The sequence below is a fragment of the Rhododendron vialii genome, chromosome 13a (genome assembly GCF_030253575.1).
Source record: "Rhododendron vialii isolate Sample 1 chromosome 13a, ASM3025357v1".
Lineage (NCBI taxonomy): Eukaryota > Viridiplantae > Streptophyta > Magnoliopsida > Ericales > Ericaceae > Rhododendron > Rhododendron vialii.
Window position 1 is genome coordinate 14530083 of NC_080569.1, and position 22002 is coordinate 14552084.

At 38.2% G+C, this 22002-nt stretch overlaps 2 protein-coding genes across 4 annotated transcripts; both read left to right on the forward strand.

Moving 5' to 3' along the window:
- The first annotated feature begins 2387 nt into the window (after window positions 1-2387).
- LOC131313255 (protein BREAST CANCER SUSCEPTIBILITY 1 homolog) lies at window positions 2388-11023 on the forward strand. Of its 3 annotated transcripts, none has more exons than XM_058341465.1 (14): window positions 2388-2542; window positions 3026-3079; window positions 3234-3304; window positions 5367-5480; window positions 5967-6448; window positions 6814-6924; window positions 7039-7911; window positions 8018-8118; window positions 8540-8726; window positions 8829-8929; window positions 9042-9168; window positions 9251-9416; window positions 9524-9642; window positions 10475-11023. In XM_058341465.1, exons 1-14 carry the CDS (start codon window positions 2487-2489, stop codon window positions 10814-10816), a joined length of 2904 nt encoding a protein of 967 aa, XP_058197448.1. In that variant the 5' UTR covers window positions 2388-2486; the 3' UTR covers window positions 10817-11023. The 3 variants fall into 3 exon arrangements, with proteins under 3 accessions (XP_058197448.1, XP_058197449.1, XP_058197450.1); XM_058341466.1 differs by having other exon boundaries at window positions 7072-7911; XM_058341467.1 differs by lacking the exons at window positions 2388-2542; window positions 3026-3079; window positions 3234-3304 and adding an exon at window positions 5038-5260.
- A 10359-nt stretch (window positions 11024-21382) lies between these two features.
- LOC131313902 (uncharacterized protein At4g00950-like) lies at window positions 21383-21993 on the forward strand. Its single transcript, XM_058342397.1, has one exon. It carries the CDS (start codon window positions 21394-21396, stop codon window positions 21991-21993), a length of 600 nt encoding a protein of 199 aa, XP_058198380.1. The 5' UTR covers window positions 21383-21393.
- The last annotated feature ends 9 nt before the right edge of the window (window positions 21994-22002 follow it).

Here is a 22002-nt window from a genome sequence, read left to right on the forward strand (position 1 = left end):
TTGTAGTCAATTTTCGCTAGAAATCCATGAACAACAAATAGGATGTACATGCATGAGACATATTTTATAGAAACAATTGGCAACACCAAAATACAATTAGAAGGAGAACTTCGATTTGAGTAGAGAGAACATACATAGATTAAGAGAGTTGAATTTTGAAATGATACATACAGGATAGGGGAGGAGATGAAAACGTCAAAATAATAGGATATCAGATTTATAGCTTGATATGGCCTTCAAAACACTCAAATTTCATTGCATTGGCAATCCAAAGTCGGAAATATTTGATTGAACCCAATCAAAATTTTCCTTCTTGTGAAACCATACCATGAATTGAAATTTTCCTTCCTGTGAGACCAAAATTTGGTTTATTACCATAATTAGTCAATTAAAAAAAGATATGTATTAGTCGATTACCACCGAGTATTATATTACCATAATCAGTCTCACCAAGTATCAAATTTCCGGAATATTAATGAGAAATTTCTGGAAAATTAGCACATTATTAGCAAATTTCCGGAATATTAGTGAAGGGTGGCTAATCATAGCAAAAAAGAAAGGGTTTAGGATAGCTTAATTAATTATAGATATTACCATAATTACTCTCAAATTTACGGAAAATATTCTTAGAGATTATGATTGATAGCTTATTTAATTATAGATATTACCATAATTACTCTCAAATTTACGGAAAATTTTCGTATCTAATTTCCGGAATATTAGGCATGATTGATTCAAAGTCATGTAAAAGGATTCAAAGGCATGTATTTTCAATCCAACGGTTGAAATTTATGTACCAATCAAACGGTGAAAAATATGTACCGCTCTCCCATATTATATAGATATTATATAGATGATTCAAAGTCATGTAAAAGGATTCAAAGGCATGTATTTTCAATCCAACGGTTGAAATTTATGTACCAATCCAACGGTGAAAAATATGTACCGCTCTCCCATATTATATAGATATATATATATATATATATATATATATATATATATCAGTCCAGATCTCCTAAGGGATCCCGCAGGCCTAACCGTGTGAGACTCCCCTTTCCCGATCAAATTACGACGATCTGAGCCGCTCAAAGTGATTAGAACGTGATTTTAAGGTTACTTGCGAGAAATCAGCAAAAAAATTGATCGGGAAAGGCTTCATCCGAACAGTTTTTTATCGAACGGTTCAGTAAAAAACTGTTCGGATCAAGCCCTTCCCGATCATTTTTTTTGCTGATTTCTCGCGGGTAACCTTAAAATCACGTTCTAATCACTTTGAGCGGCTCGGATCGTCGCAATTCGATCGGAAAAGGGAAGTCCCGCATGGTAAGGCCGTGCGGGATCCCTCATTGGATCCCGAGTGTGTGTGTGTGTGTATATATATATATATGGACCAATCTTACTAATGCTTTGTTTGCTTTATAACTCAAAAAGAATTTTTTTTAAAATTCTCCATAGATTTTTCCTACTTCTAAGATTTCTCTCTCTATCTCTTTCCATTTATTACCCTAGTTATTCTTCAAAAAAAATTTCAAAAACCAATCCAAACAAGGCATAAAAGTTCTGACTCCGCCCGTAGTTGTGGAGAAGGGTGTTGGAGTACCACCTAACCGTGTGCCAACACCACCGAATAAATACTCGAAGGACCATACTCATGGAAATAATTAGATTTATAGATGGAAAGAAAATTTAATGCTTTGTTCTCTTTATAATTCAAAAGGAATTATAATTCAAAAGGAATTTTTTAAAAATTTCCCCTACATTCTCTCTAGATTCTCCCTATTTTCAACATTTCTCCTCTCTCCACTTATTACCGGAGTCAGATCCCATCCAATATGGGTTACCCTCCAGTCCCGTCCAGTTTGGTTTTTCGTGGGCCCGAAACAATGATCGGAACTGTTCACATTTTAGAGCTCGTCGAGACCAATGACTATACCAAAAATCATGTTGATCGGATACCGTTTGATATCATTTCAAAATGCATTAAGTTTCGAAAAAATGTGTTGAAGGGTTGTAATCCTGTGTTTCACACCTTCTTTTAGACAACATTAATGCATTTTGAAATGATATCAAACGGTATCCGATCAATGTAATTTTTGACATGATCGTTGTTCTTAATGAGTTCTAAAAAATGAGCAGTTTCGATCATTGTTGTGGGCCCGGAAAGGACCCCGCAAAAGGCCGAACTGGACAGGACCGGAGGGTATACTGGACGGGATCTAGCATAAATAACCCAAAATCTGAGGGTATGGTACAAATACCGGTAAAATGGTCAAACTAGGCAGCGTGTGCGAGAAGGTTGGAATTTTGGGGCGCCTTCTCCCGCGGTTTAAAATTTTCAAAAATTCAAAGAATCTTTCTGGCGCCAACGGACTCCATATCTACCCCTTTCCGCTCCGCTTACCTTCGTTTCATATTCATTCCGTCTCTTTCTCTCTCTGCTAGCAACACAGACACACGTAGAGAAACACACACCCATCGAGAAACAGATGGCAGATTCTTCTCACCTCGAGAAAATGGGCAGAGAACTCAAGTGCCCCATCTGGTATGCCTTCATTTTTCCTACCTTGTTTACCAGATTAATTACATATCCAAGTCTACAGCGTTGAATGACTTGTACATCGTGTTCGCTCATTGTGCGAATTGTTTTTTGGTTAATGTTGGAGTCTGTCTCACATCGGTTAATTATCATTGACCTCTCTACTCATTGCCAATTTGTATTGAGTTGGATGCTTTAACATTGTAATAGAGCTAGGGTTTCCAAGGATTTGTTCCATTTGTTTGTGCCATAATTGCACCTTTTTTTGTTGTAATCCATGTATTATGGTCCTCATGGATCGTTTGTTTAACTCTTCACGTGCGAGTCGGCAGCATCTCCACTCATTGCCAATTAGTCTTGAGTTGCGTGTTTTGATTTTGCAACATTGTTGTACACTTTTTTCATGATTTTGTATTGAAACTGTACGTGGGTCTGAACTATCTTGGGATTTGTATCGTTCTGAGAATTGATTTTTGGATATTTATGCAGCTTGAGTCTGCTGAACTCCGCAGTTTCACTCACATGCAACCATGTATTTTGCAGGTAAGCTGTTTAAAATTATACTATTTAGCTGTTTATTCATGAGATGAATAAGTTTTTTTTTTTCTTTTTTCCCCCTTTCTGAAATCATGGATGCATAGTATAAAAGTTTGAAACTTATAAGTTTCCTGACATTTTGTTAATTCTGTCATCTCAGTTTATGCATTGAGAAATCTATGAAATCAGCTTCCAGTTGTCCGGTCTGTAAGGTCCCATACCGACGTAGAGGTATCAACCATGCCTTTTCTGTTCTTATTCTTCAATTGACTCATTTGGTTTAAAATACAATAGAAGTACACAACATATGGAAACTGAGAGTTGTTCCATTGAAATTGGAGTATAACTTTTCACAGTAGGCTGGGATTCGGAAGGGATGTGGGCATATCTATAGTGGCCCAAGGTAGATAGTTATAATCGCACTAGGAACCCAAACAACATGTATTAATTTGTAGTTTTTTTATATTATTGTATCTGAAGTTTATATTCACTTGTCATTCCTCATCCGTTTTTATATTATTGTATTTGAAGTTTATATTCACTTGTCATTCCTCATCCGGACTTGTACGTTGATTGTCTCACCAATTCTAATGTCCTCCCTAGGGAACAAAGACAAGTCCAATGTTCCAAATCATGATTTTGCATCAACCAACTCAGTTATGTGTGTTCCAGGTTTATACGACTTTGAAGTTTGAACTTCAGTCATTTCATTGCCATATTGCAAAAATTAAGTTAAATACCCTTGGGGATAGTTATCTTCACGCTTCAGGTAGATTAGACACTTTGTGCATGATTTTAGTTTTAAATGTTCGCAGATGGCGGAAAAGACTATAGTCCTGTATTCATATGTACCCACGTAGCAAACGTAAACCAATAATGTTCCCCATGATACTGGATCTTATATCAGTAAAAGAATAAGTAAATTGAATTATTTTCCTCAAGCCTTTTATGCTTTAGTTGGCTCTGTGTTTTACTTGTGCACTCAAAAAAAAAAGGATGAATCGAAATCTAGCTGATACGCCAAAGCTAGGGGCAAAAAACTAACCAGATTGACCTAGTGGATAAATCAGGAATACAGAAACAAAAACAGCAATTGGGCCACAGAACAGAAACAGAAAGGTTGAGCATTTAGATTAATCTGTCTTCCAGTATTCATTGAATTGGTGCAGCGGCAAATGAAGTAGTGGTAGTGACACAGAAAACGATGGTCAGTAATCATGTAACAACTGATAGAAAGAAAATCTTAGTTCGACTACAAGGCCCACCTTGGTTAATGACAAAGCACATGCACTGATGTTGCTTTGAAATGGATTACCCAGAGGATACACATAAATGGCTGGATTACTGAAAAGTTAAAAATGGCATCAGCGAAGGGAAGGATGGTGATGGTAAGATATCTAAGATGATCAGACCACACGCATCACATAAATTGTCAAAACAAATGCACCGGAGAGGGCCATTTGTGGTAAAACTAAGGTTGTGAATACCGTTCAGTACCTGCCAATACATACCGTTTTCTCATAACACCGGTACCTTACTCCTCTAGTTTCGTTCTGCTTCAAATGCCGGTTGGTACCGGTCACACTAGATTTTTATTGTAAATTTTTTGGGAGTTAATTCCATTATTAGTCTTTTGTCCAAAAAAATCTTATAGTAGTAATGTTCTTACCTCTTAATATATGATTGTCATTATCACTACTATTACTATTTTTTAGTACATATTTTCAAGTTGGTTGAATGTTTTGAGCTTTTTAAGCATACTTACAAGTATAGATACTAGTATATGATGTTTGTAACGCAAAATCCAAAACGGCACTGGAAATTACACCGGTACCTGTATGGGTAGCTTACCACTAAAAAAAGGTACCGTTACTGGTATGGTATTCAGAGCCTTAGGTACAAAGAGACATGTGCGAGTGAAAAAACCAAGTTTGAGATGGTGAAGAAAGATTATGCCCTATGATGTTGAAGTAATGCCTTAAAACATCAGAATTGAGAAAATTGATTTGTGCAGCTGATTCTCAAAAGTGGTGACAACATAAATTGTGATGAATAATTATTTTATCAGATATGCAGTTTTCTCTAGTTTGTATCCCATACCCTCCTGTATTTTGGTTGAACTGGCCATTTCCCAATGGTAAATACTAGAGAAAAGAAAATTTTACTGCTCAACAAGTTTGTATGTAGGTCAGTTTGTTGTGTGTTCTAATCAAACGTCTGAATTGTTCGCGTATCTTAGATTGCACAGATTCCACATGGTTACTTCTCCGCATAAATTTTTTCACTTGTGCAGAGGTTCGCCCTGCTCCTCATATGGATAACCTGGTGAGCATTTACAAGAGCATGGAAGTTGCTTCAGGATTCAATATATTTGTCACTCAAACTGTACCGTCCACCAAATTATCAGGTACTTCTCACTCTCAGTATGCTTGTTTGAATCATGAAAAGCACAAGCTGAAAGTATTAAACTGAACTGAGAAAGTTGCCTTTAAGAAGTCAATTTCACTGAAGATTATGGAGCAATCAATGTTTTATCATGATTTTCTTAGATGGATAAAGATATCATATAGTTCTTCTCAACTTTCTTGTTACTATGAATGGTGATGCTGCTTCTTATTCTTTCCTTAATATTGATGGATTTGGAAATGTAGAATAAACTATCATAATAAACAATTTCAGTGTTTGGAAGCATGGGGTGATTAGTGTCATTGAGTTGTACATTCTCCTCTTAGCATTCATAATCTGGATTGATTGCCGTCTTTATCATGATTTTTTGCCTGGTAGTAATAATTGTTTTGTAAGGCATTCAATATATCTACTTCGGTACACCTGATTTGTCAAGGGCCATTTTTTATTCAAGCATTGCGTTCTTTCCATTTTCTGGTTATTACAGATGAAGAGAACCAATCAGTGGGGGGTGTGACTAGTGGAAGACAAGAGAATGGTAGAACATGCGAAGAGGCACCAGGTAATCAGAGAGGGGTCAAAGGAAAGCAGTCCAAAAAATCGTTAAAGATCTCCAAAGAGAATTCAAATCTGGATCATGTGAAACCATCCTTTCTAACAAAGAAAAGAGTACAGGTTCCGCAATATCCTCCTTCAGAGGCTCCAGTACAGCCTGCAACGTTTGGTGGACTAGGTGAAATTGCAAAAGCTAAACTAGATAAAAGTTTAGTCATAAAAGAAAAATCTGCTGTACATGGAAAAGGAGAAGCAGCTTTCACTCCATTTTTCTGGTTGAGAGATGAAGAGGACGTAGAGAAGATAACTCAGCAGACGGATGAGGGTGGCAACATGGATACTCCACCTAATGCTCCTTGCTTTAGTGACATAAAGGACTCAGATGATGAAATCCCCTCTGAAGTGTCCCCAAAAGTAAGTCTGCAAATTCTGTAGTAGTTTGTAACAAGCTTGGAGTCTCCTATGAAGTTTGTTATGTTATTGGGTTGATTTGAATTTTGAACTTAAATTTCTTTTTGCTGACTGATTGTTGGTACAAACTAGGAGTAAGAACTAAAGCTAGATAGTTTGAAATCTGGACAATGTCATTATGACATCACTGGCAATTGCCTTCCGAAATGTGCACAGTTTCACAAGCAGTGTTTACTTTTTCTGATGCAAGTAGCGATGGCCATGTCCAGTTTAAGCTAGACTTAAGTGGCAACCTATCTGCTTTTGATAGTTTCTGGTGTATAGGCTCAATTCATGTTTGCTTGGTATCCATAATTCACTTAATGCAGGGAAGAACAGATATCACACATAATGATGCAGATTACTTTGATAGCGAGATGTTTGAATGGACCCAAAGACCTTGCTCTCCTGAGCTCTGCTCAAGTCCCATGAAAAGACAGGTATGCCCCTATACACATTTTATCTCCTCATAAATATCAGGATGACTGTATCCATGGGTATATTTTCCTTCTTCCTGTTTCTGTCCGCGTTACTGAAATTGTTATGAATTGCAGGTTGCTGATAGTGATGAATTTGATGAAATTCAGGTAAAGAAATGCAAATTATCTGCACATTGTGGAACTACAAATGGAAAACACATTATTGAAAACATAGAAGATGTGGTTCCCAAACAGAGGGCTGATGATGTGGAGGTAAGCTTAACTGCTATGTCCTCTCCAAGAAAAAATAATACCGACACTAATGACGAATTGAGAAAATCCAATAAAAGAGGTAGGAAGGTGAGTGGAAGAAGAATAAAGAAACAAGCCAAGAGAACTATGGATGAAGCACCCAGAGTTCAAGTTGATCCAGAGAGATTGGCCGAGTGTGCTATTCATGAGAAGATACTGAACGAGAATATCAAGTCCCTACATTTGAACAAAAGAACTTGTAAGGGGGATAAGAAGGTTATGTTTGATAGCAGTGCTGCAGAAAGTGTACCAGAAACCGTTTCATCCTTCTCTGCTGAAGCGAATCCCCTGAATCTCGATAACAACAGGGTCACGGACTTTCAACATTCAACAGATCAGAAAAAGAGCAGCATGAAGAGTGTCGTTCAGCAACAGATAGATATCCCCAAAAGAACAAGAAATAGGACCAATTCTAAATGCCAAGAGCAGAGATGTTCAAACAAGCGAAAAATCTCAACTATTGATATCTCAAAGGATAATAAGTTGGTTAAAGGTGTTCAGGATGGTTGTAATGAGGTTTCTGTCAAGAAGACTCAACCCATGGGAAAGTTGCAATCCACCTCTGAAGTCAGGGATCTCCAGGTTAAAAAGTTGGAGGAGGTTCCTCCAGCTTTGAATGGAGTGGTATTGCGTAAATGTGAGACTGTTACTAATAAAATCCAGTGTGCATTCTGCCATTCTACAGAAGACACTGAGGTATTATGCATAGTTTCTCTTTTACTTGCTATCTCTTCCCATCTTCTTTGGCCTTGTACGAATGTATTAGTCTATAGGTGATTTTATTAACCTGCAAAAACTACAGGCCTCAGGTATCATGGTTCACTACCTCAATGGCAAGCCTGTTGCGGCTGATTATAACGGTGGATCAAAGGTCATACATGCACATAGGAATTGCACTGAATGGTATGAGTTATCAAGTAGGAGTAATAAATTATAGTCATATTTATGCCTTATTGTATAGGTGTGCTTGTGACACAACTGTATTGCTATGTGGAACTGGATCAAAATTGGTAGGTGGAGCGCGGACCAATGCACATCCTTGTCCAATTCTTAACTAGGAATATGTAATATCTGATGTAAGTTGTTCCAGTGTACTGAAATGAAAAAGATAGATGTAGCAAACCTGAGAAAAGTCTTTTACGATATCCGAAAGGTAAGAAGATATTGTTTGTGAGATATTCCATTGGAACTCTACATGCTTTTCACAAGGCCATGGAGTTAAAAGCCATTGACTAGCTTAAGTGGCTTGGATTGTATCCTGAATGATTTTGCCAGTTTTAAGCCTTGTATCAATGATTTAGTCCTCTTATTGTGACACACACAGGGCTCCTAATGTATACTTTGAAGATGATAATACCATCAACCTAGAAGCTGAATTAGCAAGAAGTCGAAGGATTAAATGCTGTTGCTGTGACATCAAAGGAGCGGCTCTTGGATGTTATGAGAAAAGCTGTCGCAAGAGTTTCCATTTTCCTTGTGCCAAGTTGATTGCACAATGCCGGTGGGATAATGTATGCGTTGAGCTGACTAAGTTTAATAAGTTCCCCGATCAAAAAAAAGTTTAATACGTTCCGCTTCAGAAAACACCTGCTGATTTTGTTTCTTGTCAACAGGATAACTTTGTCATGTTATGCCCTCTTCATGCATCCTCAGCACTTCCTAATGAGTTATGTGGATCTCAAATAAAAAGGAAACAGAAATGCATTCTGAAAAGGTACCTTGACTTTTCTAAACAAGCTTTGGAGTTTTTTTCAACAGACTCTGAAATCTTCTCTACATTGTGAAGTTGTTCTTTCCCCTATTTTTAGCTATGATATGTTTCGCAGGCCATCTAAAAGCCACCAATCAGAAGTTGCTGTTATACATGCCAGTAATACCAGCCAGCGTTGGGATTCAAGTGGATCATTTGGAAAACTTGTCCTCTGTTGTTCAGCACTCACAAAAGAAGAGAAGGTAAATAAAATCTTGTAGTCCTGGTCTGTAGGGATTAGGAAAATTGTTGTATGATTTTAATAATTCTGTTACTGGAATGTAGGAAATTGTTTCTGATTTTGGGAGGTTATCTGGAGCTACGGTGTTGAAAAACTGGGGTTCCAGTGTCACCCATGTCATTGCATCTACAGATGAGAATGGAGCATGCAAAAGAACCCTAAAAATTTTGATGGGAATCTTAGAGGGGAAGTGGATACTGAGTACTGAATGTTAGTACATGCCTTTTGAATAATCAACAAAGTTGATTTATATATTGCAACTTGAAGATTCCTAAGAGGTCACTTAATTTATCTATTTTTTTCCTTTGCTTTTGCAGGGATTAAGGCTTGCATGAAGACCATGGAACCTGTTGATGAGCAGCTTTATGAAATTGCTGTTGACATTCATGGAATCAGGGATGGTCCTCGACTTGGGAGATTGAGACATGTAAACAAGGTCATTTTCTCATCCAAACTTCCACGAGATTATTTCTGGACTTTTGAATTGATGGGATACTTTCGAAAGAAACAAATACAATGGAATGAACTTGAAGATGGGTTACTCACTAAACATTTCTAGCTCTGCCTTTTCTTGCTTTTTTTTTTCTTTTTTTTTCTTTTCTATTATATAAGGAAGAAAACATAGGTAGTAACCATGACGTATGGAAGTCTCCATGATGCTAAGTCTGCAAAAATTCATCTTTATCAGCAGTATTAGTCATAGCTACTCTTTCTTTTTCTTTGGCCAAATGTAAGATGTTAGTGCATTGGAGTGTTTGATAGGTGTTGATGCTTTCGTTGTCTTGAACCCAACTTCATTGCCATTGGGCTAGCTGCCCAGTGCCCAAGTCTAGTAATGCCAATCATTTGTCAATGTTTTTTCCCCTATGACTGCACTCCATGACAGTCGTAGCATGATACACTGAAATTCCTGTTAAGATTTATTGCTTATCACTACCTTTGGCGCTGCCTCATAGATATAGTTTTTGGTGGCAGTGAGTTAATGCATTCTGCAGGTAGAACTTAGAACCCATAAGTTCAGTTCACAAGAAATGTGTCTGCTTTGGAAAATAGCCCATTAGGTGATATTCTCGTCTCCCTTCTCAAATCTCAATCATGCAAATGTTTAATACATTCTACGAGGCAGTAGCATGCAGTGCAGAAATACACACTTGTTTTATCATTTCAGGTTGTGTTCTATTCAATAGCAATATACTTTACGAAAAGCTTAAGCTAATTAAAAATTGTGCATGTGAGGCTCCAAAAATGACAGATTCTCTGGTTTGCAGCAACCAAAGCTCTTCGATGGGTGTAAGTTTTATTTCACTGGAGAATTCATACCTTCATACAAGGGGTATCTACACGATCTTGTAGTTGCAGCCGGAGGGACTGTTCTGCAAAGGAAGCCTATTTCAAGAGACCAGGAATCCCTGTCATCTGAAAACCCCAGATCATCAGTATATATCATTTATAGCCTTGAGTTACAAGGTAAGTGTGACCCCAACAAGAAGAATTCAATCTTCAACCAGAGGCGAAAAGATGCAGAAGCTTTAGCAAGTTCCACCGGAGCCATAGTGGCAAGCAATTCATGGGTTTTGAACTCCATTGCTGCCTCCAACTTGCTTGATTAGATGAAGTAAAATCAGGCAAGTTTATGGGGTTTTGGATATTTATGAACATCATTTTATGCCACAACATTGTAAGCAAAGCTTGATAAGTCATAAATTACCTCTTTTAGGACAAAGCCTAGTGTGTATAAGGTTATTGAGATTGCTTTGTTAAGTTTTTCTAATCCAAACAGAACTCTGATGCCACACAGCAGAAACTTATTTCCTCTCTGTTCTTCTGGCAATTTTTCTCCCTCAGTCTCCAGCGAGGTGATGGTGGTTGAATTGGGTTATTCTACTACTTGTTGGAAACTTGGTAAGGAAAAGATAATACTATTGTGCACTGAAAACAGATTAGAAACTAGTATAATGCACTTGTGCGTAATTGAAACAGAAAAATTAGATGCTAAACGAAATTGTTAGTAATAAACTAATTCTTCCAATGGAAACACAGATTATACAATAACAATAAAAGGAAAATCACTACTCACGGATTGCAAATACCAACGAAGAAGAAATAGATCGAGTCCAGCGATGGATCACTGTGTCCTTAAAGTAGATTTTGCCCTCGCCACGGTGCTCACGATTATGGACGTCCACTTCCCAGGATGCAACGATCTTTACGCGCGCAAACGCAGCACTTCGAGTGCTTGCCCCGCGAACAAAACTATGCAGAACTCTCTTGGACTCTATATATGCGAAATGTATGTGTGCTTTGTGGAATTTTTCGATACTTGAAACGGCTGGAATGAAACTATATTTATAGGCAACTAAGAGTCTGTCCCAAGGGGTACAAACCTTGTTCTACGGGTCACAAAAGAAATGGGTTGTGTCGGTTCCAACGAACTGATGCAATGGTTGGAAATCCAACTGTTGCAACGTTCCATATGCATGCACTGGTTCGGTTCAAACCGAACAGCTACACCTGTTCGTTGTAAATTAAATTGGGTTAGAGTAAGATAACTTTGGCCCAAGCAAGCCAAGCCCAATTTATTTTAATCAGAGCCCGAGCCCGAGCGAGACAGGCGGTTCCTTCCATATCGAGCGACCAATTTCAAGACCCAATTTCTTTCACATATTAAAATGGTTTTATGCTCCAAAGAAAAGACTACAAAAGATCTTTCTAAGAAACCATTTTTCTAACAATCCCCACATGAAAGAAATTCACCGAACAGACTATGCAAATGCGATGCAAAACCTAAAGAGAGTTCAATAGGAAATTCCCTGCATAGGGGTAGGTAGCTTTTGGCCTTGAACCATCCCTTGTGAGAGCCTATCGGATTTACTAGCTGATCAGTGGACGCGATGCCTTGAACTGTTTTGCCGTTTGTGTAAACCAAGACAATAGATTTCACACAGAGCCTTTCCAAACACAGTTCTATCCTCACTGTTGTGCCCATTTTGGCCCTGGGCAATGCCTGGTATTCATGAGTGCTCTAGATAATCCAGCCTTAATTAAAATTCTCATAGAAGCGGCCCCACTTCACACTCATATAGGTGATTACTCATTAAGAGCACCCTGCAGTACCCCACCTGACATGTCAAGATATGAGAATCATTAAAAACACAGCTTAACCTCAACCCGCGACAGGTTTCACTGTTTCATCATAGGATTGGGTAGGAGAGATTATCTCCACAGTGAAGACGTGGAGTCATCCAAAGTTTAGTTGTCCCATTGAACCTAGATCTTGGGATTTCCAGTCAACTAGGTTGGGTGTCTACTAAGGCGACTCTTAATTAATAGGCTTTAAACCCATTCCCCTCGATGATCGCTTGACTTGCTCTTTATTTAAACCTTTTGTTAACGGATCCACTATATTGTCTTTAGACTTGACATAATCAGTAGAGATTATTCCACACGAGAGCAAGTGTTTAACGGTATTGTGCCTGCGACGTATATGTCGAGACTTACCGTTATATATATTATTTTGTGCCCTACCAATTGCTGATATACTATCACAATGCACACAAATTGCGGGCACAGGTTTTGGCCACGATGGAATATCTTCTAAAAATTGGCGTAACCATTCAGCCACTTCTCCAGCTTTATCTAAAGCTATAAACTCTGCTTCCATTGTAGACCTCGCGATGCACGTCTGTTTAGACGACTTCCAAGACACAGCCGCACCTCCCAAAGTAAAAATATATCCACTTGTGGATTTCGAGTCATGTGAATCAGATATCCAGTTCGCATCACAATATCCTTCAAGTACTGCTGGATACCTTGTATAACGTAACCCATAGTTTTAAGTACTCCTTAAGTACCTTAAGACCCTTACAATAGCCTCCCAATGCTCAGCTCCTGGGTTACTAGTGTACCGACTCAATTTGCTTATAGCATATGCTATGTCTGGTCTCGTGCAATTCATAAGATACATTAAACTTCCAATGATACGGGCATATTCCAACTGAGATATCCCCTTACCTGTATTCTTTTTCAAATGCAAGTTTGTATCTACAGGTGTATTTATTGCACGATTGTCATCCTTGTTAAATTTATCAAGGATCTTCTCAATGTAATGTGATTGAGATAAGGTGTACCCCTCTGATGTTCTTATGATTTTCATCCCTAGTATCACATCTGCTTTGCCCATGTCCTTCATATCAAATCTCGAATTCAACAATTTCTTCGTAGCCTTTATCATATCGATATAGCTTCCGACAATGAGCATGTCATCGACATATAGGCAAACTATGACATATCCCTTATCTGTGTGTTTTACATAAACACATTTATCACATTCATTGATCTTGAAACCATCAGACATCATGACACTGTCAAATTTTTCATGCCATTGCTTCGGTGCTTGTTTCAAACCGTAAAGGGATTTAACAAGTTTACAAACCTTCATCTCTTGTCCTGGAACCACAAACCCTTCAGGTTGTTCCATATAAATTTCTTCATCCAAGTCACCATTCAAAAATGCAGTCTTTACATCCATTTGATAGATCTCTAGATTAAATAATGCCGCAATGGCAATTATTAATCTAATAGATGTTATTTTTGTAACTGGTGAATAGGTATCAAAATAATCCACCCCTTCGGTTTGTCTGTAACCCTTAACAACAAGTCTTGCCTTGTATTTGTCAATTGAACCATCTGCTTTCATTTTCCTCTTAAATATCCATTTGTATCCAAGAGGTTTACTTCCCGGCGGAAGATCCACTAACTCCCATGTGTGATTTTGCAAAATGGATTCAATTTCACTTTTAATAGCCTCTTTCCACAAAGGTGACTCCGGCAAGGACATTGCCTCTTTGAAAGTCTAGGGTTCATCTTCCAACAAGTATGTCATGAAGTCTGGACCAAAAGATTTGGCTGTCCTAGCACGTTTACTACGTCTAGGTTCTTGAACATGATTATTGCCTATTGCAGTATCGTAAGTTCTTTTTAAAGAACTTGAACTTGCTTCATGTGTGGTTTTACACGGGAATATATGCTCAAAGAACACCGCATTCCGTGATTCAATCACCGTATTAACATGGACATCAGAATTATCACTTTTGTACACCAAAAATCGATAAGCACCGCTATTCATGATGTATCCTATAAAAATACAATCTACGGTTTTTGGTCCTATCTTTTCTTGTTTAGGATCCGGTATAGCCACCTTAGCCAAGCACCCCCACACTTTCAAATATTTATAAGTAGGCTTTCGACCTTTCCATAACTCATATGGTGTTCGGTTAGTCTTTTTGTGTGGTTCCTTGTTAAGAATATAATTGGCGGAAAGAATTGCATCCCCCCACAAGTTCTGGGATAAACCCGAACTAATTAACATGGCATTCATCATTTCTTTTAAAGTTCTATTTTTTCGTTCAGCAATACCATTTTGCTGTGGTGAATAGGGTGCCGTAGTTTGGTATATAATACCATGTTCAGAACAGAATGCACCAAAAGGTGCTTCATATTCACCGCCCCTATCAGTTCGTAGACCTTTGATTTTCTTGCCAAGTTGATTCTCAACCTCAGTCTTATAATGCATAAATGTTGCTAAGGCTTCATCTCTGCTCCGTAGCAAATAAACATAACTATACCGAGTGCAATCACCGATAAAAGTGATAAAGTACTTCTTCCCGGTTCGTGATTGAACATATTTCAAATCACAAATATCACTATGAATGAGTTCTAGAGGTTCAGTACTTCTTTTCACCGAATGGAACGGTGCCCTAGTTAATTTTGATTCCACACATATTTCACACTTATGACTTTTGTCAATATTAAATTTTGGCAAGTAATCCATGCTTACTAATCTACGCAAAGAATCAAAATTTACATGTCCTAACCTACCATGCCACATAAAAGAAGATTCAAGCAAGTAAGCAAAAGATGTGTTATTCTCATTAGCAACAATCTGTGGTACAACAGTCATGACATTCATTTTGAACAACCCGTCACTAAGATAACCCTTCCCTACAAACACCCCATCCTTAGTCAAGACAAATTTATCAGAGACAAAGACAAGTTTGAAGCCATTTTTGCTTAACAGTGATCCTGACACTAGATTTTTGCGGATCTCCGGCACATGCAGCACATTGTTAAGCGTCAATTCTTTGCCCGAAGTCAATTTAAGCACAATTTTTCCTTGTCCTTCAGCCTTTGAAGTAGACGAATTTCCCATGAAAAGTTGCTCCCCATTAGTCACTGGTTGATAGGTGGTAAACAGAGTCCTATCAGAACAAACATGACGGGTTGCACCCGTGTCCACCCACCATTCCTTGGTGCTTGACCCAACCAGATTCACTTCGAAAACCACAGCCGACAGATTCATCTCAGACACTTCATTGGATAGATAATCCATTTCTGTCACATATGCCTGAGCAAGTTTCGGCTTCTTATTGGGATTCTCTTTGTCTATGCAAGTTCGGCAATCCCTTGCACGATGCCCTTCCTTGCCACACTTGTAGCATTTGCCTTTAAACTTTTTGTATCCTCTGCCTTTAGAGCTTTCACCTGAATGCTTCCTTTTCTTGTCTTGTGGCCCTTGTTCCACCACATTTGCTTTAGCCTTAAATTGGAAGGCCACATTTCCTGCTTTCTTTTCCGAAGCCCTGTTATCTTCCTCAATCCTCAACCGGACAACCAATTCCTCAAGTTTCATGTCCTTGCGTTTATGCTTCAGGTAGTTTTTGAAATCTTTCCATGACCGCGGTAATTTTTCGATCATTGCAGCCACTTGGAAAGACTCACTTAGAAACATCCCTTCCGCATGAATTTCATGCAGAATCACTTGCAGATCTTGAACTTGAGACATCACTGTCTTAGAATCCACCATTAGGAAATCCAAAAACCTGCCCGCCACAAATTTCTTTGCGCCGGCATCTTCCGTTTTGTATTTCTTGTCCAGGGATTCCCATAACTACTTGGCAGTTAATTGCATTGAACAATACACGTTTTACAACGCATTGTCCAAACCGTTGAGAATGTAGTTCTTTGCCATATAATCCATACGCTTCCAAGCATCCACCGCATCAATAACTTGGTGGTCAGTTTCATTCTCCTTCAAAGCCGGAGCATCCTCAGTGAGAAACCTTGCCAAATTCAAGGTGGTAAGAAAGAATAGCATTTTTTGTTGCCACCTCTTGAATTCGGTACCATTGAACTTTTCCGGTTTCTCCACATGACTTGCAGGAACATTAGGAACTGCGGAGATCACCGGGGTAGGGATGACGAGACTCGTACCAGTAGCATTTGGGTTAGAGGAGTTCGTCTTAGAACCGGTATCGTTTCCAGTTTCGCCAGCCATTTCAACAACACACTAAAAACAAATAAACAGACTAAGATTATCAATTTGAATACACAAAAGTATTACCGAAATAATAAAATCTGCTTTAAGATTGTTGGAAACTTGGTAAGGAAAAGATAATACTATTGTGCACTGAAAACAGATTAGAAACTAGTATAATGCACTTGTGCGTAATTGAAACAGAAAAATTAGATGCTAAACGAAATTGTTAGTAATAAACTAATTCTTCCAATGGAAACACAGATTATACAATAACAATAAAAGGAAAATTACTACTCACGGATTGCAAATACCAACGAAGAAGAAATAGATCGAGTCCAGCGATGGATCACTGTGTCCTTAGAGCAGATTTCGCCCTCGCCACGGTGCTCACGATTATGGACGTCCACTTCCCAGGATGCAACGATCTTTACGCACGCAAACGCAGCACTTCGAGTGTGTGCCCCGCGAACAAAACTATGCAGAACTCTCTCGGACTCTATATATGCGAAATGTATGTGTGCTTTGTGGAATTTTTCGATACTTGAAACGGCTAGAATGAAACTATATTTATAGGCAACTAAGAGTCTGTCCCAAGGGGTACGAACCTTGTTCTACGGGTCACAAAAGAAATGGGTTGTGTCGGTTCCAACGAACTGATGCAATGGTTGGAAATCCAACTGTTGCAACGTTCAATATGCATGCACTGGTTCGGTTCAAACCGAACAGCTACACCTGTTCGTTGTAAATTAAATTGGGCTAGAGTAAGATAACCTTGGCCCAAGCAAGCCAAGCCCAATTTATTTTAATCAGAGCCCGAGCCCGAGCGAGACAGGCGGTTCCTTCCATACCGAGCGACCAATTTCAAGACCCAATTTCTTTCACAAATTAAAATGGTTTTATGCTCCAAAGAAAAGACTACAAAAGATCTTTCTAAGAAACCATTTTTCTAACACTACTTTCCACAAACAATTGGTTGTCGGCATTATAATTGTCCATCCGTTTACTTAACGGAAGAGTGGCATGTCCATCACTTGAGGTGATGAAATTTCCCAAAACACAGGGATGTTAATATGTAAGCCAAAAACAACAGGGGAGGTCCAATATGCTTTTTCTGCAAAAATACTTCTTCCGTCTCAGTTTGTTTGTTTAATTTCGACATACGTGCCTTTTAAAAAATTATCTATATCTCACAATGTATAATGTTTTACAGAATTTTGAGAAAATTATATTTTAAACCTAATTGAGATCTATCAAATAAGATTTATATTGCATACAAAAAAATTAGAAATTGAAACATATAGACAATTTTGTGGGAGGTCTCAAATAGTAAAAAGGAACAAATAAATTGATACGGAGGGAGTAGTTTTCTCTCCCTCCCTCCCTCTCTGTATCTCTCCAGTCCACTTAAAGGACGGTCCAATTATGGTGGTTGGTGCATCCACTTTAGAAGTTATTGAGAACTTAAATTATATTAGAAAATATAAAAAATTGGGTATCATTTGAGTTGATTTCATACCACAAATAGTTATGAATAAGGATGGCAACTATATCGATACTTATGGATACGGGATCCGATCCAATTATTTGGAGGTGGATATTATCAAATTGTGTTATCTAATTAAGTGGGTATGGGGCTAATAATGTAATACCCGGTTGGCTTTGGCCTTTGGGGAGGGTATGATCTTGGGGTAATTGCATTAGGCCATCCACAGTGGTATAATCAAAAATGGATAACCAAAAGTTGACACGTCAGCTTTTGATTATTCATTTAAGAGGTTGCTAAGCTTAACAATGTTGAGGTTTACAGTGGTCACTTCTAGTCCATAACCAAAATAAGGAGTCCACTACAATTTCACACAATCTCTCTCTCCCCATCTGTTTTCTGTCATTCACTTCCCTCCATTACGTTTTTTTTTGGGCAAAAATATATCAAACATATGGTGTTTTTCCTAGTGTTATCTATCAAAACTATACCGAAACTTTTTTTTTCTTCATATTTCTGTAGCCTATATCACAAATTCACCACTCTCTTAATCTTTCAAAAAAAATCAGACATGTTCTTGAATTTGGAAAAGGATGCAAGGTTTTTCTTCTTCTTCTTTTTGCAAGGTTCTTCATTTGCTCAACCATAGGGGAGGAACAAAAAAAGAATAACCATTTTTTAGTCAAAAAAGTCTTCTTCTTTTTTTTGCTAAAAAGTGATTATTTCTCAAAATACTTAGGTAAAAGTAAAAAAAAATTACTTTTCTGATTCCTCTAGTCGAGACGAATCAATAATCCATAAAAATTTGGTGCAAAACTAATAAATGGGAAAAAATTCAAATACAGACAATTTTCAGATTTAAGTTAAGTTTAAGTTAAATTCATAAGAATGCAGCCTAAAATAAAAAAGGAAAAAAAAGTGAAATATCTTAATCCGGCAACGATGAGTTAAATTGTAGATGATCGAGAAATATGAGCTTCATTTTTGGAGGAAAAGAAAGAGAAACAATTTGTGGTTGAAGTGAAGAAGATATAGAACAAGTGAAGAAGAGAAGAAGAAAATACTAGTTGAAATACGCGCGTATATAAATTTTGGAACCAATTAACTTATGTAGTGTGGGGTTCACAAATTTTGATTATTGAAAAAAGTTGCTAGTTTTGATTATCCAAAACCCAAAATTTGATTATTTCTAAGGATGTTGTTAAGTTTGATTATACCATTGTGAGTCATTTTTTTCACAAATATTGTTAACTTTAACAACAACTGATTTTTGATTATACCACTGTGGATGGCCTTAAGTGGGTAATGGGGTAAAGAATTGAGCAATCATGCAGAGGTTTTTGGAGAGGGGCTTTCTATTTGCAATCACAAATTTTCTAAGCCTAGTTTGTTCTAAACCTAATCCACAAATCTTATAACAATTTTCTTTATGCAGCTTAACAAATATCCCTAAACTTCCAAAAATACCTTTTCCTCCCCACCAGCCATCTCCTCCCCATCCCCCTTCTCTGTCTCACTGTTGTCTCTTCTCCACCACCACCGCCCAATACCAGTACAACTACACCACCAACGGCCCATCACCACCACACCCAACACCGCCACACCATGTCGAGAGGACGGGACTGCTTCTTCATGACTGGGACTGTACATGGATTCTAAACCTTGGGCATTCAAACTTGAAGCGAAGCAAGCGGGTGGCATCCACTACTACCACTAGTTGCGTCCCACCATCGCCACCACCACCTCCTTCAAAAAAAAAATTGACATGTTCGGATACATTTCTGAAAAATTTAGGCAATTTCAGATTTTAAAACTTGAAAATGTTTACAAATTTCAGATTCTAATACATGAACACTTTATAACACATCTTCAAGATGCGTCATGTATTTTTTTTTTGTGTTAAAAATGCAGATTCTAACTGTTAAAAACACAAAAAACACAAATTCTGAGTGCGTCATGCTTTGTATAACGCATTTACGAAATGCGCAATTAACATCCCGCATTTTTCTAGTGCGCGATGAGACTGGGTTCGTCGGTGAAGAAAGGCTTGTTTGTATATGTATGATTTTTGCGAGAGTGGGTGAATGTGAAACAGTACAAGGCTGACATTCGTTCTGGTTTGTATTGAACGATTAAGGTGAGTTTTGATGAAGTAAGAGCTGTCGATTAGGGCACACCATGGTTTAGATACGCTCCTGAACTTGAAGAGGGGTTTCACCGGTAGTCTCGAGAGTAGGTTGGTGATGATCTCTGGTGGGAGGGCCAACATCGTGAAGTGGGTCTGGCAAGGTTTAGAATCCATGTACAGCAGTACAGGTGGGTTGGGGAAGAAGAGTGGGAGGAAGATGATAGGATGACTTTTGCCATCAAAATGACATCATTTCATTGGGGGTGTTTTTGTCCATTTTTTTAAAGGGTATTTTTGTCCGAAAGTGATTAATTTTAGAACATGCTACGTATAGAAAATTTGTGGTTGCAAATAACTCGCCTCATCAAGTCATGGTAAAACGATCCCGTTTGTTTTAGGATTTAGGATTTGAATTTACTAATAATGAATGTAAAGATGAATAGAATAATGATTAAAAATAAGAATAATGATTAGAGAAAAATAGATAGAAAAATAAGAGCAATGATTAGATAAAAATATGATACTCTCTTCGTCCCTTTTTAAATGTCCTGCTTTGTAACTCCAACTTATTAAGAAGACATCATCATTGTACCTTTCACATCAACTTTTTCCTCCACTTTTTCTACTTGCCCATCATCATTACACTTTTACTCACTAATTTTTCAAAATGGAATATACTTTTAGGGACAAAATAGAAAATACATCAACTTTTACCTATTAACTTACAAAATAGACACTTATTAAGGACAACCCAAAATGAAATACTAGACTATAAATAAGGGACAGAGAGAGTAATGATTAGAATCCAAAATCCTTAAACGAACAATGTCACATAATTATAAAAAGGTAAAATTACACAGAGACCCCCTCATCTATACATTTTGAACACGAACAGTTCCTAATCTTTAAAAACGCCCACAGACACCCCCTCATCTTCTTGAAACTAAAAAAATCACAAACTCTGTTAACGGAATGGCTGAAATGACAAAGATACCTTTGTCATAATAACACTCACACAAATATACCATTATTATAATAACACTCTTAGATAAAAAAAATTTGCAAACACCTAATTTCGTCTCTCTTTCCTTCTTGCACTGTCTCCCCTCTATCTCACACCTCACCTCTCTCCCCTCTTCACTTTGCACTGGCTATGTGGCTAGCCGCGAGTACTTGTTTTTCAAATCTCCTACTTCCTAATAGAAGTTCGAAACGCATGTGAAGGCTATCTCTAGACTCTCCAAAAGTTCAGAGATAGAGAATGGGGTCTGAGGTAGATCAGCCAAAGCCAATTTCCACACCAAAGCCATCACTATTGATTATCCTACCCGAGTCGTTACCGGAGGACCACTCGGTCCATTTATACACCTCAGCTTCGATTCCATTCCTGTGGGAGGAGGAGCCCGGGAAGCCCCGACCCTGCACCGACCAACTCATCACCACCGTCTCCTTCTCCGACCACCCAAATAACGGAGGACCCAAGTGCTACCTCTACTTACCCCCAAGGTTGCAATCAACGGAGTCAAAAACAACTGAAGTCTCCTCTCCCACGACTGTCCTTGATGGCCCTTACGTGGGTTTGACGCCAATAAATATAGTTCAGGGGGTTCCATTCGGGTTCAAAAGGGAGTGTCGTCGTGAGGGGTCTACCGATAGTAATTATGGTGTAGGGAGTCTTGAGAGAGGGCTGTTTGGCGATATGGTCCTAATTAGCAAGAAAGGAGGAGAAAGCAAGGAGAGTAGGGGAGGGTTGTTTGGTTCTTTTGGTCGGCGCTGGGGTACTGTTGGCAGAAATGAACTTGGAGAGAGAGAGAGAGAGGGAGAGAAAAGGGGGGAGGTATACAGATTCTTTCAAGGGTAGTTTTGTCTA

Excerpts from the sequence above, each read along its gene's own strand:
- LOC131313255 (XM_058341465.1), top strand. The coding sequence starts at position 2,487 with ATGGCAGATTCTTCTCACCTCGAGAAAATGGGCAGAGAACTCAAGTGC. Across the intron at positions 6,925-7,038 it reads CAAGTCCCATGAAAAGACAG|GTTGCTGATAGTGATGAATT; the intron begins GTATGCCCCTAT and ends TATGAATTGCAG. Across the intron at positions 8,727-8,828 it reads CACAATGCCGGTGGGATAAT|GATAACTTTGTCATGTTATG; the intron begins GTATGCGTTGAG and ends TCTTGTCAACAG.
- LOC131313902 (XM_058342397.1), top strand. The coding sequence starts at position 21,394 with ATGGGGTCTGAGGTAGATCAGCCAAAGCCAATTTCCACACCAAAGCCA.